Genomic DNA, 17,599 nt, shown 5'->3' on the forward strand with positions numbered 1-17,599 from the left:
AAATCACTGCAACACACACGTTTGTCCATTGATGGATGTATCAGTGAAAACGTCCCCATTAGTGCCAATATTAAAGCTGTAGAACGTAATCACCTCCTTCACCACTCCAGATGAAATAAAGATTCTGGTGTTGAGTCATGGCGGCTGAAAAGAAAACTAATTGTTTTACTGCAAACGACATGAAAATCACTTTAATCTATGCGCTCTCCTCAATCTCTAGGAGTTATCGCTCTCAGGCAGAGCAATTTAGCAACTTCAGAGCTCGATATGTTATGTACTCAATACCTCTGCAGTGTCCTGATCAATTACAACACAGCACTTTAGAAAACAGGGACAAATACGTGGACATACCCCCCCAATATAAAACCTGTAATATACTAACTATTCCAAACAAGAACTGATTCATTACAGAACAGGGGGTAAAAGAAATCCATATTATTGCATCTCTACTCCCATGTGCTGTTGTGCAATTGCCTTGACTAAATGGACAGCACCTGTGGGTGTGATACAGTGATCCACTGCAGCCTTTTGAGGATGTGGTGGAAGCCAATATTGCCTGCACCAGAAAAGCAGATAGACAAAATCAATGTGGAAAGTACATGATGAGAAAAATCCAGGCATTAATCCTTTGCACAATATGTCAGCGCATAATGACTTTGAACAGGGCAGAGTCTATTATTCAGGGAGACGGTCCTTTAAATAGAAGATCACATATTTGAGTAACACAAACCTCAAGGTCACTACGTCCTGTTCCAGCGTCCACGGGTGCTTATGGGAGTGTAAGTTGCGTGCTCCAAGAGTTCGCTAAATGATCAGGTGACAAGATATTCCAGTGCGCTCCAAATCAGGCTGGGATTTAATATCTGCAGCCGGGTTTTGATTTCATCGGTCATCTAAAAGTAGTTTTCGCTGAATTAGTTTTTTAATGCTCTTTTCTGACGTCTCCCTTAAATCAAACAAACACAGGAAACGGTACAGAAATTCAAAGTGTATCCGAGTACAAATGTCCTGGAATAGGATGAGATTTCATACGCGGAGAGACAAATGCAAACTCAAGTCTGTGCTTTAGAAAGAGAGGATGAGTCACAATGAAGAGCAGAATACAAATAATTTAGTCATGTTTGATGTTCGTCCTTGATTATGGAGCTCTTGTTTATATTCATGCCTCGCTCTCTCTCACACTCTTTAAAGTGGATGTTGGATATTTCTCGTGCTGTTGTGGTGTCACTTTGATTTGATTGCACACTTACAAGCTTTTGTTCCAATCTTTCAATCAGCTTAAAATGTCACTGTTTTCATAATTTCCTAAATTATGATATTTGCCTTTGTAGTTTCATTTTTACAGCTGGTGAGAAAAGGTGCTGTGATGTCGGAATCCCCGCAAACACAACTGTACCTTTTGTTGGCCTGCTGCGGCAGATTTGTGACGGTGACTGAGGAGACGATCTAAGGCCACGGAGGAAGTCCTAAGCAATTCACGGAATACAACAAAGCATTGCATAGCAGTATTAACAGGAATAATCTGTGTGAAGCTTTGGGCACCATGCGGTGTCGCTGCAAAAGGTTATCTGGGAGATCATGGTGGGTGATGGAAGGCTCTGTGGACTCCGTCAAACAGCAAGCTGCGATGGTGCCAGAAATACACTGTTGATCATTATGAATGTGGGGAAAAAATGAGTTGACAGATGGTGCAGCAAACAAAAAGCCACAAAGAAGCAAACTGACTGGACTGGACATGTTTGGAAATAAAAGTTGACTTCTATAGAAATATGACTATTTGTTCTCTTTGAAAACCAATGACTCAGTTTATACACTAAACATCTCAATTTTCTCTTTATGTTCTTAGGTTTGGTCTGGTTTTGGTGGTTTAATGGTCACATGGTGTCATCTACATACGACTGGACAAAAAAAACCTAAAAATTATTTTCAGACATCCTAACTTGAAGTCCTCTCCACATAGAATTAATATCTGTGTAGACACCAATTACATTTATGCATTTTCTACATTTTAATTTCAACCCACCTTGTGAAAACAGACCTAGCTTGCCTCGACAGATTCTCCCACTGAGTTTGAAATGAAACAAGCACAACAGGGCAGAAATGGAGAAGAAATAACATTGTAGGAAAGTTCTGACTCACTGACTCATTGTGTTTCTTTTGTGTTTGCTCTGTATGATTTGTTGATTATTAAGATTACCTTGAACAGGACACGTTAAAACATCTTACAGAGGTCAGGCTTGGACCAAGATATTGGCTGGATTCTTTTCGAACATATAATAACCTTACACTAAGCTGCCTATCTATTCATATAGGATGTATAATGGTCTGTTGATTAAGGTGACTGCCATGTAACGTCCTGAACATCTTGGGTGTCCATTCACAAAGTCATATAATGTTGCAACTTTAGCTGTGAAAGATGTCAGACTTGGTTCAAGACACTGCCAATGAAGCTGCGAATGCATGTTTTGGGTGTCAATCAAATACAGTACAGACTAGAACCAAACAACATAAAGCCTGCGTAATTTTCTGAGCTTAAACTGCCCAAACACAGGCTGACAAGAAGACATGCATATATACAAGCAAACGCAATTACAGCATTACAGAGATATACTTTAAGTGCTCCTGCAGAATGTGGAACAAACTCGATTAAAGAACTGTGTTAAAGCTTGACAGTCCACAGTTCCTGTCACCCATGTCTCATCGCTGCTCTGCAGCACTAATTTACTTTTGTCAAATTGTCAAGGAATTGGCAAGCCGTATAACTGGCTGCCCACAGCAAGAGAGAAATACAAAAACAAGATGAGCCCTGGTGTGTCTCAGCTGGACAGACAGTGTGAGGAGTCAAACAGACGAACAAATCAGAAGCTTCAGAAATGTCAGCGCTGGACCATCGTGGTCCAGTGCCTTGATAATCTGCAGATGTCAGGTTTTGTTGAGCAGACGACTAGCTGTGATGAAACAGGCCAGTGGCCGTAGGCCGCCCCTTTGGACTGTACGGGCTTGCTGTTTCAATCTCCATCAAAGTGAGGAGTGAGATCAGAGTGCTGATCCCAGCCCGGCATTTAGCAGTGGGCCAAGTCATGAATGTAGGCTTTCACCCAATTCAGCTGGTAGAAATAATGTTTGAGTCATCTGATTCAGAGGCTGAGCATGAAGATACTGTAGTAACATCAACATATAAATGACCCTATCAGGAAATGGGTCTGCCGGAGGACTACACGACACTCCAGGCAATGTATCTTAGGGAGAGAAAATATATTTATTAGTACTTTTATTTAACAACCAAATGTGAAACAATGGCCACATGAATAAAACCAATCAGATCAGCATGTGAGCTAATGAATGAAAGAGGCTGACAGGGGGAAAAAATCATTCACATGTGGCCGCCCATTCACAGATGTGCTTATATCAATCTGTGAATGAGTGAAAGCAGAGATCACATACACATAAATATGAGTGGTTCACTGACGGGGGGATTAATTCAACATGTTTACCAATAAACCTATTAAGCACACTCGTGTGACATTACAACATTTAAAAAAAATCTATATAATCAGGGGGAGATAATCCAGCTCATGCTTTATCTCCCAGATCCCGGCTGGATCAGTGCTATCTACCATGCACCTAGCTGTCTGGTGTGCAGCTGTGCAGGGCGTGGGGGTGTTAGCCCCTCTTGTAAGGAAAGAATGGGGAGAGACGGGGGGGAGGGGGCAGCTGTAAAGCGAGGTGTTTGAGTCAGCTCGGGGTTGGGGGAAGGGGGCTGTCAGACTGTTTACGGTCTGTTTGCGGTAATACCATCACATAATGGCAGTGTGTGTGTGGGCTTAATCCATAGACCCAACATCAGAATGACCCATATTCATTCACTGGCATTGTGCCTGCAAATTGTGACTGTGAAATGGATTTCATAGTACAAGCTGAGGTTAAACTGGTATGTGTGGCTGATACGGGCAATCGTGAAATATTGTATATCAGACAGTAATATGTCTGGCTGCTGATATGAGGTCCACAGCAATCTCTCTGACTTTGCTGTTTTTATGTGCTTGCACTAAAAGCCTAAAATAAAGTAATTCTATATAATAAATGAATACAGTTACAGTTAGAGCGTCTGATAGCTTTGTTTAAACTATTTTTGTTGGAGGGTAGAGGTGAATTTCTGAAGACATAAACAACTTGATAATGGCTTTGAAGTCCATTTGACCTAAACGAATGGCCTCCTGCGAGATTAAAAAAAAAAAGCCGAGATCTGTGACTGTAAAGAATGACCCAACAGGAAAACAATGGAAAGAGGCTTGCCTGTAAAGGACTGGATTATTGATCCAAATGGCCTTGTTAAAAAGGAAGTACAAGGCTTCATTCACTGTCACTGCAGAGAGAGCATTAAATCTTAAAATGTTATAGGGGCACTGGCTTCTTTCCTTGAGACACAGGGCAACTGTACACTTGTGCTTAAGAAAGCAGGCGTCATTCTGATCATTCCTATGGTAACCGAGGTCAGAGGATAGGGCTGAGTCACTCCCTCGACACAACAGATAGGTACATAACGTAGAAGCCTCTATAGAGCCAGATAACAACGTCCGACCACTGAGGGCAAACACATGCACATAGAGTATTTGTGACACTGTGCTGAGGTCGCACAGACGAGCCGGAGAGACCAGCTTCTTCAGAATCGAGGCGGCATCATGTCATGACGAAGTGTATTGGCGTGAATTTAAATGAGTGTTATACATCGTCTCTGCATGGCAGGGTATGAGATCCTGCTGGCTGTATCCACGAACCTGTGAAGTACGGCTCCACACAAGCGTCGCCAAGTCGAATTCCTCTGCATCGGTTCTTCTCACATTCGGCTTTTGATGGCATTTTCCGTCTTGTGTGACTGGGTCCCAGTAGTCTGTTCTGTTCTCTAGCTTTGAGCCCCATCAGCAGACATGCCAGGATGAGTTGCAATGATATAGCATGGCTCTTTCAGCAGTTGCCAGGACAACACTATGCTGTACTGCACAGAGACTTTTTTTTTATAGGGATGGGAAAATAAGGGTGTGACAGACATGAGGAAATTCATCTGAATAGTTAAATGTACATGTGGGGACAGTGAAGTTACCTCCCTTCACTTTGTCTGTTTTAAAGCACTCAAGCTATAATGGCATCAGCGAAGGAGACTAACTTCACATCTGCTCTGCTTCTTGTTGGCAGCCCGCAGAAGCCATTGAAGAGACTCGTTATAAATGATATCCACTGTGACGCATGAACACAGAGGAAAATCGAAGCCTTTTGCTACAACACGAATCTGTCTATGTCACTGTTAGATTGAGAGTGGGGGGGCTTGCTCATTACACTGCTTTTTCTCCCGCTCATGAGGACTGATGAGAAGGAGCTGGACAGCCAGATTCAAAGTCACACACCATTTGCCAAGCCTTTATTTATTTGAACCTCTATGGGTTTAGTCTGTGTTCGACACTATGGTTTTTACAGTAGTTGATTTAGAATAATTTTATGTATCCGCAGAGCCACTGAGAGACAAACAGAGTGTGTTGGAGACGGAGCTATGGCCATCCATAATTGAAGCAGCTCTCAGGCTGCTGGACTGGATTCAAGAGGGCGTTCCCACAGTGGAAGAAGCCATCTGATATTCAGCTTCACCTGATTTCCCTCTCGCCCCGACACCTGCATTTACACTCTTGCCTGTTCACTCATTTCATCCCTCACTGTCACACAAAACGTCAAACTTAGTTTAGGACGAGCACTCCTTCCCACGTCTCCACACTCCCTCTGTCTCATTCACTGTGTCTAATGTTGTCTTGGCGTTGGCCCGTCTCTCTCCCCCACCGCATCTGCTCCTCTCCTTTATTTCATGCATATGTCTCTCGTAGACAAGCTCTCCAGCATGCTCTCGAACTTGAGAATGTGAAAGGGACTGCAGGCGAAACAGAATAAGAGCTTATCTTGTTTGCACAGCAGCGGATGTGCAAGAATTGGTTTAACAGAGAATGGTTTCCATTCCAGAGCCACGCCATCAAACTGAGGCCACAAATGACCTAAATGGTATCATCAGTCATCATGTCTGGCTTACTTTAATGGCTATAGACTGGTTCACTAGTTACTTGTTATTCTTGAGAACAGTTCAAATGACGTGGTGGAGTTACATCGGCAACATCTACACAGCAGGAATAATGCGTGTACCTTAGAGCAGCTTAAAATGTGTAAAAAAATACCATCACTGTTGTGTCTAATATATTTAAATTCAATGCTTGAACGAAAATCGTCTTCCCGTGGCGAGAATAATTTAGCTGGCTTCCACTAATTTGAACTGTCAACCTAAGTAAGGGTGAAGAGAAACTCCACCAATTTCACACATCAATATGTTTCCTTGGTTTAGGATGAACAGGGAGTTAGGGAGTACCACTGCGTATAGAGACGGAGTGCAATTAAGCCCTGCCCACACCTCAGGGGAAAACAATTCATCCCTCTCCATTGACTTTGTATTGCACGAAGGTGCCTCCTTTTCACTTCTGTCTGGTAGCAAGCAAGAGAGAAGTGCCTAAAAACTGATATGTGGTGGGATGCACTACCAACAGAGAAAAGAACCCCCAACTAAGTTTTCATCAGCTGCCAAACTGAAACACTGAGGCTTTAAGAAGACAAAACTGGATACAGGCAGGAAGACGTGAGGAAAAACTGTGTGATCCTGACGATCAGTAGGTCTAGGCTTAACAAAAAGTCGAGGCTAACTAAACTATGCAAGGCCTGGTTTGGATCTTTGTTAGGTTAAATGGTGATCTTACCTCATGACTCTATTAAATAGTATTTTCCATTCAGTGGGATCATCTTATCAAGAAAAGCAAAGTAAGGAGAAGGGAGGGATATCTGCAGGCGCCAAGATTTGACAAGGAAGTTTATTGCGAGTCCTACAGTGTAATACGAGTGCAGTGTTAAGTTGGTGTAGGTGCTCCTTTGAAACAAGGCTAAATAAAGCAAATCATTGCACTGGTAAAGTAAATAACACGGTCCAGGCTCAAGAGGAGAGCCGTAACAAGTTTCCAATTGATTAGTTGAGTTACTTTAAGCGAAACATTTGCAGGGGTTTACTACTTTTCTTATGCAGCTGTGCACAAAGGAGGCAAAATTGACAAAGCCATCAGTAAAATAATCAGTGATTTCATTTTAAAGTGCAGCATCTCAGTCTCCAGAGTGAGGTATTATAGGAGGGGGGAAAAAAACTGTAATCTCAGTGAGCATCACTGAACCACGACCAACTTTAATCTATTTATAGTGTGACATTTCCAGTTTCATTTGCTATATGCAAGTATGTATAAGCTTATGGGTTTCTTGATATACTTTCCAGCTCTTTAGGATGGAAAGCAAAGCGCAGGTTATTCTATTTGAATCACTCAATGAAGACGCAGATAGAGTTTTTGCTGAGTAAATGTGCGCTGCGTTGGTTGTGATTTTTGAAGCTGTCATTAAGACGAGGAGGTTTAAATGCTTAATCTGTGGCTTGGGCAATTTATTTGCGGCACTGAATGCACTCATTAACAAACGAATGAACAAAGACTGGAGACTTAAAAACTGTTTAACTGTAGCTGCTGACTGCAGTAAGCTCTGAAAGAGGGCTGTGCTTCAAGCTTTGGCTTTATCATTTGCATTTGTTTTAGAGGAGAAAAGATCTGATCTTACAAATCCAATTTCTCACTACGTTGTCTAAATACACTGTGAAGCATTAGCTTTCAAACGTGATATGACTTACTATAATATATGTATGTAACACAATGGAGCGACTCGAGAGATAATTGAATGGAAAATGATCATGTTTACTCTCACCTACGGTTTCAACAAATGACCTCCTTTATCCCTGTGTGTTTTTTTAATGACATCCTTAGCTCCAACCCGCTGTGTCAGGAACAGTGATTTCCCTTCATTATGGGCACAATATGAAGGTTATTTCAAAAGTTTTCATGGCTGTTTTGTTTTGTACTGATAAGAAATGAATTATTTTCCTTCATTGAAATTGACAGAAAGGGAGATGGATTTTTAGAGCCACAACACCAGTCTGTGTTCAGCACCAAATGACTATGTACAATCTGAATCTGTCTGTCCTTGAAATAATTACTGGCTATTTTCTTTGCTCATGCTTTATGAATCAATTACGTCAGCGTGCATCCGGTTGAGAGTTCTTGCTTTTATGTCACGGTAACTGTGTGAAATTCTTCTGTCTTAAACACACCTCACATAGCGCACCCACAGTGTACTCACATACACCAGTCTGTGTAGCTTACACACACTACATTATGCATAATGACTACTGCAGTATCCTCTGTTCCGTCACACAGACACGGGTTTGTTTTTTCCATTGGCTACGGATGGAAACAGAGACTAAAATGTGGAAATATGCGGGACAATGACAGCAGAGAGAAATGAAAAAATACCTCACTCTGTCTATAAAAGTGATATTTGCTCAGAGAATATACCTAAATATGATTATTAAGATGAGTAATAGCAGTATAGGACAACACTTTAACAAAGCAGGTGAAACTAAGTGACACAAAAGTCAAATTTGAGAAGAGCTGTTCTGTCCTGGGTGTCAGAGATAGCTCTCTACAAGTGCAGTAAACAGCTCGGCATCTAGATGTCAAGCACGGGGTTCTGGAGTAAATTTCATCCACTTAAATGACAGCTACCTCCCCTATAGAGGTCATCGAGATATGCACACCGGAAGGCAAAACGATCAGTGGTTCTGCGATGGCACAAATCATAAAGCATTACGAATGTGCCAAAGATTGTGCTGACGAGCAGAATCTCCTTCACGGACTATAAAGGACGGCAGCCGATGCGTTTATGCAAGACCCTTGGTCACGGGATTAGAAAGAAGAAGATTGACCTAGAGAAACCCCAGTGGTCCACCTCGAGGAGAGCAAACGGCTTGCTGCAATGACATTTCCCCTGGAATTCCAATACAGGAGAAAATAAAGAAAGAAGCTGAGAGCGGTTACATCGATTCATTCATTCATTCCTGCTTTGTTTATAGCAGCATTGCTCCAAATAAGACAGATGGTACTGCTTTAGTCTTATTGTGGTCCATTCCTTTTTTTTTTGCCTTTCGTTTTTTTCAACGATATACTAATACGATGTCTATTTTTTCACCGGAGCTGCCTACCTCTCCACACAGCCACAAGAATTTTACACTTCATTGTCAGTGGATAACAAGATAAACTTTAGATGTCAGAATAATCTCCAGTCTTATTAGGAGTTCCGCCATAATTGGATATTATATTATATAAAGGAGATTATAAGAGCAGTCTGCCTTGTTGAAACAGGTGTTTGACCTTCCCAAGAGAAGCTCTGAGTCAGGTGAGAGGAAAACACTGAAGTAATTAGTGGCACAGCATACAGAATGATAATGAGGCCTTTTTCCCCTTTGCAGGGTCCGACAGTCAGAAGCCCTCCAGCTCTTTTTATTCAAGTCTCCTGTGGTCCACGGCCAACGGAGGGAGGGCGTTCGGCCGTCATTGATTTCCCCTCTCCAATGCACCGGTTTTGAAGATCAATGCAACATGAAGGTATTTGTGTCCTCATTAAAACTGTTTGCTCTGGGGATCGATGCAGATTGAACCCCAGCTCGGTTTGGCTGACAATGCGTCGGCCTAGAGAAGCATCAGACCTGTTATGGCTGAGTTTAATGTACCTAATCCTTTAGCTCACTAATAGCACGACATAAAAAAATACACAAATATGAGTGAATGTACTTCAACTAAAAGTGTATCATGTATCAAAACACATGACCCCCTGACGCTGGGTGTTTTGTAAACTTCAAAGAACATTTTGTCTGCTTTTAGTTCAAAAAATATTCCCAGGTTTCCTATAATGTTTTCTCATGGTTATGCAGTACTATCCATTTATAGAAGAGCTCATTAAGGGTTCCTGTGTGCTGATTTGCAAACACACCTCCACAAAACATCTGGAGAACATTTCCTTGACGGTGCTATGCGATGTTCTGGTAGGTTGTAGGAGAGTTGCAGATTTGTAAAAGAACCTCCTTGGAGAGAATTTATTTGTAATGAATCAGAAAAAAATATCATTTACACCTCTGGGTGTGAAATCTGTGGCGAACAAATAAAAACATGCTGCATCTCCAATCACAAGGAGGAAAAGCACGGGGAAGTTGGGGTATTACTGACTGAGCTTCTTCTGATGCTTTTTCAGAATTGTCAGAGTTCGGTAAAGACGATATATAACAAGGCTCTGGGTTGCATATTGCCAGTCTCAAAAGGCTCAGGCTAAAGCCCACTCAAAAAATGAGCTGACATCTTTCCCTGACTATTCCCTCAAGCATTGTACTGAAACTTTATCTGTCGACCTTTGACCCCACACATCTATGTCTCCAAGGATACTATCAATTCTAACTGTTCTGCAAACTGTCTTTGACCTAATCTATGGCACCTCTCTCCCTCTGGGTTTTCTCATACCTGCATGAGTATGAACCACACACACACACACACACAGAGGTAGAGACCATATAGTCACTGATCCAGAGCTCACACATCGGAATTGTCAAAACAAATCTCTCTGGCAGCATCTTGTTTCATCATCCATGGGAAAATCCACCTGTTTGTGAGCAGAGATACATTTCAGCACTTTCTATATCAGGACTCTAATGTTTCTCCTGCGGCTCTCAGTCCAAACTGTGCTCCTTAACTCACTCAGTCAGATGCCGTGATGCTCTTTAACTCACACATAGCGACACTTCGGTCACTCTACCTGCTGCTTACATAGCTTTTAGGAACAGGCCTGAAGGAGGCTCGAGGGAAGTCTTGTGGAAGTGGTTTATTTAGTAATTATTGTTCAATTATTTTGAAAAAAAAAAAAAAAAACATTAGGGATGCTATGTGAGAGGGTTCCAAAGGTTTGCAGTGTTTTCATGGATGGATGTTTTGGTACTACCGCTTTTACAAGCTGTCCAGGTTTTCTGTCCCGCACTTCAGGCTGCTGGCCGTGACTCATTGACCCCAAGAGTATAATTTCTAGTTCAGCTAATGTTTCAATTCTGTGTTCAACTTGATGAGAAACTGCTGCAAAACTCTGACAAAATGCTACACCCCATGGACTCTGACGAAGTGCAGCTGATTGATTTTATTTGATTAAAAATAACTCACATGTTGCATTATTAATCACAGAGGAGAAAACAAAATGAAACCTAATGGAGGCCTCCAACACAACAAACAGCACCACCGGACTAACACATAGCTCTGTTAAACTATTAATCCTCATTTGTGCCAAAGTGAAACCTCATTTGTCCTTAAGCATTATGCAAGGAGGCTTAATCATCTGAATACATGTCATTGGTAGAGGTCACTGTTATTGTTAGGAGCACATGAACTCTCTCTGAACCAGCACAGCTGATGCGACTTCTTTAAACTTTCACTCTGGAGCTCGCCTTGTAACTCATCAAAACAGCTGCCATGCCGAGTCATGACCTGCATGCGGTGTGCATAAGCAGCGTATGCACGCCAGCAGATTATCCAGACTATGGAAAAGCTATGCAGATACAGTCAGCTCTGTGAGTACTAACAGGATTTTAAAATGCTAAAGTTAACTGAATCAATGTAGAGTGACATCTGTGTACACTGTATTGTACAGTAACTATGCTAATTTGTTTTGGGAGATGATGAGGCAACGCCTCGCTGTCTCCACATTAGTCTTTGGGGAAGTGAGCTACATCCGTCCCAGGGTGCCCTATCCAGCGCAGGCTAATGAACATCTTTCTCAGCCACCTCAGCGCCTGCATCATTCCAAAACTGGACTTCACAGCAAAGGAAACCTTCACAGCTGCTCTTCCCCCCCTCAGGGCTCTAAATGGGTGCACTCTGTGATTTGCTGCTGCAAAATGCTCCAGATAGAGCCGACTCAGAACTAAAAATTACCCACGCTGTACCGAGAGTGTTAGACATTGTAAAAGTCACCTTTCACACATTTATCCCCACATCTACGTAGTGAACATTAACACTGCAGGTGCGGCGCTCAGGTACGGTGTAAACAGTGTCACACAGATCTTGAGAGTTTGATGATCATGTTTGGAGAGAGAGGGGGGTGAAAGTGAGACTGCTGCGACAGCTTCATGTCGTGTTCTCTGCTCGGCACTCACCGTCCTTGCGGTGGTAGGTGATCTCCACTTTGCGCTCCTCCGAGCCCAGCAGTGCCTGGGCCACTTGGGCCACCGCATGCCGGTTGGTGAACTCGCCGTGCAGGAAGTCACAAGTGCACGGCTTCTGCATGACGTCCGGCCTGGAGAAGCCCGTCATCTCACAGAAGCCGTCATTACAGTAGATAATAGCGCAGTTCTGCACGCGGGCATTGGCTATGATGAATTTCTTATCTGTGGAGGGGGAAGACAGGGGGGAATGTTAATTTGTACAGAAGTTCACCTAGACATTAATACATTAAAACATAAATACATGAACAGGAATCTGAAAAACACTCCACAGAAATATAAATATGTGTAGGTGGGTGGGTGTAATGGGTTTACACAGGATTATCCTCATTACATTCCTTAATATAGGTGCTTAACTGTTCCGGTGAATGAAAAATGAAACTCTATAAGCAGGCTTTATTACACTTTCCATGACTGACTATGTTCCATTTCAAACAGAAGAATATGAGCAAAGCCGGTTTTTTTCCACATTTGTGAGCTGTGAAAACAGATTCATGGCACAAGTGAAATGTTTTATTCAAAAAGGCCTCCAGCGTGGTGTGCAAGCAAGACGCAGCGCACATAAAACAAATAATCCATGGAAACTAAACATGACTGGAGGATTTAATCAGGTATTCTGAGGATAGGATCGGAAAGTAATGAGATCCTTTTTATCTTATGTGCAGCTTCTTTAAAAAAAAAAAAAAACTACAATTTCCACTGGGGCTGCAGAAAGAACTACAAAACAAACCTGGTGCACGCAAAGGTAGCAGGATAATTAACTTAGAATGACTTTTTGTGCACCTCTGACACATGCTGGATGAATTAATCCTTTGTGTAAGCAGCATCACATGCTTTGTTATAAAAGAAGGCCTATTTCTAACGACTAATAACTGTTGTAATAAATGCAGGAGGGACGGACACAAAAGGCAGACAAGCACACCAGGGTTAGGTAAGGTACTCACTTTGTCCATCGAATTTCCGAATAATTACTCCCAAAAATGTGTTTTGTGGCGCAACATGACCCCTCCGGACAGGCATGGTTCCCCCCTCCAAAAATAATGATGATAAAAAAAATCTTTGGCTGTCCAAGTAAGAGCAAGCCGGTCTCCTCCAGAACGCCTTCCGTCAAGTTCTAGCGGATGACAACCGAAGCCAGAGAGGGGGCTCCCCGTTTTTTTCTTTGTCACCACCAGTCAGTCATCCTCGTAAGAAAATCTCCCCCCCTCTTCTTTTTTTTTTTTTCTCTTCCCCTCCGTGTTTCCCTTATTTCAACTCCGACTCGTCCCCGGTTGAGCGCATCGCAGAGGCTTCCCTGCGCTCCTCTCCGACGTGAAGCTGTGAAGAAAGGAAGTGGGTAAGCCGCAGTTTCACCAACATTTCACCGACGCTCCTCGAAAGCGCTGTACGCGTTTTGTGTCGGCGCGTGAGTGGATGTGCGTGAGTACGTGCGTGTGTGTGTGTGCGCGCGCGTGGGGGTCTATTGTTGTGAAGGAGGAGGGAGGAAGGGGGGGGCTGATGGTCTCCGAGGCCATTGGCTGAGAGACGGACCGGAGAGGAGCAACACACAACACCGACACGGCGGAGGGGGAAAAACCCACATGGATGCGTAGACAAAGCGGCAGACGGAAAGGTAGTAGAAGCTCGGTAATAGATTACTCTAACGCGTTACAGCGACGTTATCTCACTTCTCCCTGTTTTATGTCGCTAACCGACACATAGTAAAGACATTTTAAGTCAAATTATGAAAAAATTACCTCTTTCCCGCCATCATTTCCGGTCCTATTTATGTCGCGCAGCAGGTAAAAATTTAAAACTTTAACTAGTAAAACACTTACTTTCGTTTATGCGCACAGCAGCAGCCTAATTTTATAAAAATAATTTTAAAAAAATAATAATAAATCACTTTTGGCGCCAATGACTGATTACTTTTGGCTCACCTGTGACTTTTCTCTGAGTCACGAGCGCAGCAGTGGCGGGAGGAGTGACGTCAGAGCAGCAGGTGTATCAGCTATCTCATTAAGGAGAGAGCCCCCGAGCCATGATTCGTTTGACAGAGCTCCTCTCCGGGCTCTGCCGAGGCCCCACCGCCGCTACCGCTGCCGTACGAGCAGCAGGCGCTGGCCATGGTGCTGCCGAGGCTTTCCACTTTCCCCTCAGAGCAGAGTATCAGAACAACATTCTGTAAGCGGCTTATAAAGAGGGAGAAGTGAGAGGACACTTCAGCAGGACTGTGTAAACTGAGTTTGAGTGTTTTAAAGAAAATCCCAAAATGAAAAGCTTCATGGTCATAATCCACCCTACAGCAGAAAGCCATGATTATTAGGATATTTTACTGGATGCTGTTGTTATAGGAACATGATGGAAGACATCCTTTCCTTAGAGGTCCAGTGTGTAAGATTTAAAGGCTTTGCAGGAAGTCAGAAATGGACGATAAGATGAACTTTAATGATCCCACACTGGAAATTCACTTGTTACAGCAGCTCATATACACAAGGTTGATAGAAAATGACTCATGAATAAGTAATATATAGAAAGTCATGAAGTCATGCTGTGTTAAAGAATGAAGGACCTGTGGTAGATCTCCTTTGTACATGGTGGGAGTATTAGTCTGTTGCTAAAGGAGCTGTTTAAGACCCCACAGTCTCATGCAGGGGGTGAGAATATGTATATACTGTGTCTAAACCAGTGGTTCTTAACCTTGTTGGAGGTACCGAACCCCACCAGTTTCATATGCTCATTCACCGAACCCTTCTTTAGTAAAAAATAAAATATGATTTTTTTTACTGGTGCACAAAATGAACCGTGCATTAACACCACCTTGTTCAAATAACAAAACCAACACAGTGCATGAACTCACAACAACTTACCTCAGTGTGACTTCTGCTGTTGCCTTTGAGAGACCAGTTCAGATATGCGTGGCTTCACCTTGGCAAGTGCCAGTCTCATGTCATTTTCACAGCAAAGTCTGTTCCTTTTCTTAGTTTTTATGTCCAGCATCCTCGAAAACGATTGCTCACAAAGATATGTTGTAACAAATTCCAGGGCGGAGGCTCCACCGAACCCCTGAGACCGACTCACCGAACCCCTAGGGTTCGATCGAACCCAGGTTAAGAGCCACTGGTCTAAACCGTGTGCATAACTATGTTTTCATTTCATTTTGAAATTTTATTTCAGTGTAATGACCCCAAAATAAGAATTATTGTGTTTTTGTTACCCCAGAATAAGCATTTTATACCTACAGATGCCACAGGTCCTTCTACCGTAGCCTCTACACTGGCTTTACTATGGCCTTTCATATTCTTTGCACGTTTTGCAGGCACCATTGTTTCTCCTTTATGATATGAAAGAGAGAGGGTGAGATGAGGGTGTTGCTGGATGCCACTAAATCCTACACACTGGTCCTTTAAGTAAAAGTAAGCAGAGGTATTAAATATTCAGATTATATCCTTTCAGGGTGTTTACTTATTTTACAGTATATTATAATATATGTGATGCATTGTAATGTTGCAGCCAGTTTATCTACTGCATCATTTTATACGTGGCTCCTATGTTTCGGATGTATAGTCTGAATCTGCAACATAAATAGTAAATAGTATAGCTGTCAGATAAATGTAGCGAAGTACAATATTTTCCCAGAATACACTTGCAGTGCTTATTTTGTGTAAAGACAGTCCTGTTTTCATGTCAAACCTCTGACACGCAATCTGAACGGGAGGTTTAAACATTTTAATACTCTCTCTCCCCTCTCAATCTCGTTCTACTTTTCTTTCAGATTCAATTTATTCCCCCATCCATGTGTCTCTTTCAGTGTCTCGCTCTCAGACGCACGCAGGCAAACAAACACACCCAGCATCTAGTGAAACATCTGTCCTGCTCTTACAATAGCTTTTTTTTCCCCCCCCTGCGGCTTGTGGCTTCTATTGGCTGCCTTAGCATATCTATCGGCTGCAATCTGCATTTTGTTGCCCACATCCAATTTCTCATCACATTTAACACCATAATGATGTTTGAATCCATAAAAAACAACTTAATTCACCACACAAATCTTTTTTCCCCTCTCTCTCTCTCTCTCTCTCTCTCTCTCTCTCTCTCTCTCTCTCTCATTTCCTGCTCTCTCTCTGTCTCTGTCACACGGCGAGCACGACTCACCAACTCACAGCGGTGAAACAGCAAAGGGTAGGCATGCCCTTAAGTCACATTCACATTAAAGGCAGTGACAACATAAATTAATTGTGTTTTAGTTCATATTATGCTCACTGAATAGACAGCTAGTGATGATGGACAGAGAGGAGAACATAATACTTAAGTAGCTGCTGCACACACACATTAAAATCTTTATTATCATATTTAAGTACAGTAAAGTAGAAATGTTCCTGCTTGTGAGGACACAGTGTATTTACACACCTCACATGTTTAGCATTCAGGATGCATCTACCAGATGAAGTCAAGTGTCTTGAATGCAACACCAGCATGGGAATCTCCCCCTCTTCGATATAAACACAACCTACACACAACACAATTTCAACCTCATCTAGAAGAGGTGTGTTTGCATTAACATCTCGTTCTACCCAGAGACTTTTATTATTTCATTAGTCCCAACACAAAAGCTGTGAGGAAACAGACACAGTGTTATGATCCATTTCAGCACAGTGGACAGCTCCTCTGACTTAAGCCTTTAGTTGGATAGCATTTTATTTTTGTACATTTGTCAGCTCCTTTCGGGAACTCTCAACAACACATATATTTTAGCCATGATCGCCCCATGAGATGTCCACCATTTTGGTCCAAACTGAAATATCTCAACAACTAACAGATGGATGCTATGAGTGGCATTTATGATCCCCAGTGGATGAATCCGTCTGACGCTGGCAATCTCCTGATATTTCCTCTAGCACCACTATGAAGTTGACATTTGTGGTTTTGAGTTAAATTTCTCAACAACTATTGAATGGATTGGATGGACACCTTCATGCCACCCTCTAAGATTCATTTTTTTGTGACCCTTGCCACCATCATTGGGTCAGAAAATACTTGAAAAACACACGAAGATGATTTGAACAACAACAGCAACCGGCTCTGTTGTGGGGACTCCAAATTGCCCATAGGTGTGAATGTGAGCGTAAATGGTTGTTTGTCTCTGTGTCAGCCCAGTGATAAAGCAGTAATTTGTCCAGGGTGGACCCCACCTCTCGCCCAGTATCAACTGGGATCGCTCCAGTCCCCTGCAACCCAGATAAGTACAAGCGGCTATGGAAAATGGATGAATGTTCAAATAAAAATGGCCAAAGATCCCCAAGAGAAATATAAAGATCTCATCTGTTCTGCAACAGCACAACTGTTGTAACAGTAAATGTGTTGTTTTGCTTTAATACATCACTTATTGTCATTGAAAACACAAAAAAATGATGCTGACAT

At 42.4% G+C, this 17,599-nt stretch overlaps 1 protein-coding gene across 4 annotated transcripts in view; it reads right to left on the reverse strand.

Moving 5' to 3' along the window:
• The window catches only part of LOC104926405 (potassium channel, voltage gated eag related subfamily H, member 7), a 59,535-nt gene extending 45,920 nt beyond the window's left edge, over nt 1-13,615 (reverse strand). For all 4 annotated transcript variants that reach the window (XM_019257473.2, XM_019257472.2, XM_019257471.2 and 1 more), the window contains exons 1-2: nt 13,147-13,615; nt 12,137-12,367 (exon numbers count right to left, since the gene is read on the reverse strand). In XM_019257473.2, coding sequence (XP_019113018.1) covers nt 12,137-12,367; nt 13,147-13,222 — 307 coding nt within the window. In that variant the 5' untranslated portion in view covers nt 13,223-13,615. The remainder of the gene's footprint in view (nt 1-12,136; nt 12,368-13,146) is intronic.
• Nucleotides 13,616-17,599: the final 3,984 nt, after the last annotated feature.

The sequence above is a fragment of the Larimichthys crocea genome, chromosome XIX (assembly GCF_000972845.2).
Source record: "Larimichthys crocea isolate SSNF chromosome XIX, L_crocea_2.0, whole genome shotgun sequence".
In the NCBI taxonomy this organism is placed as follows: domain Eukaryota; kingdom Metazoa; phylum Chordata; class Actinopteri; family Sciaenidae; genus Larimichthys; species Larimichthys crocea.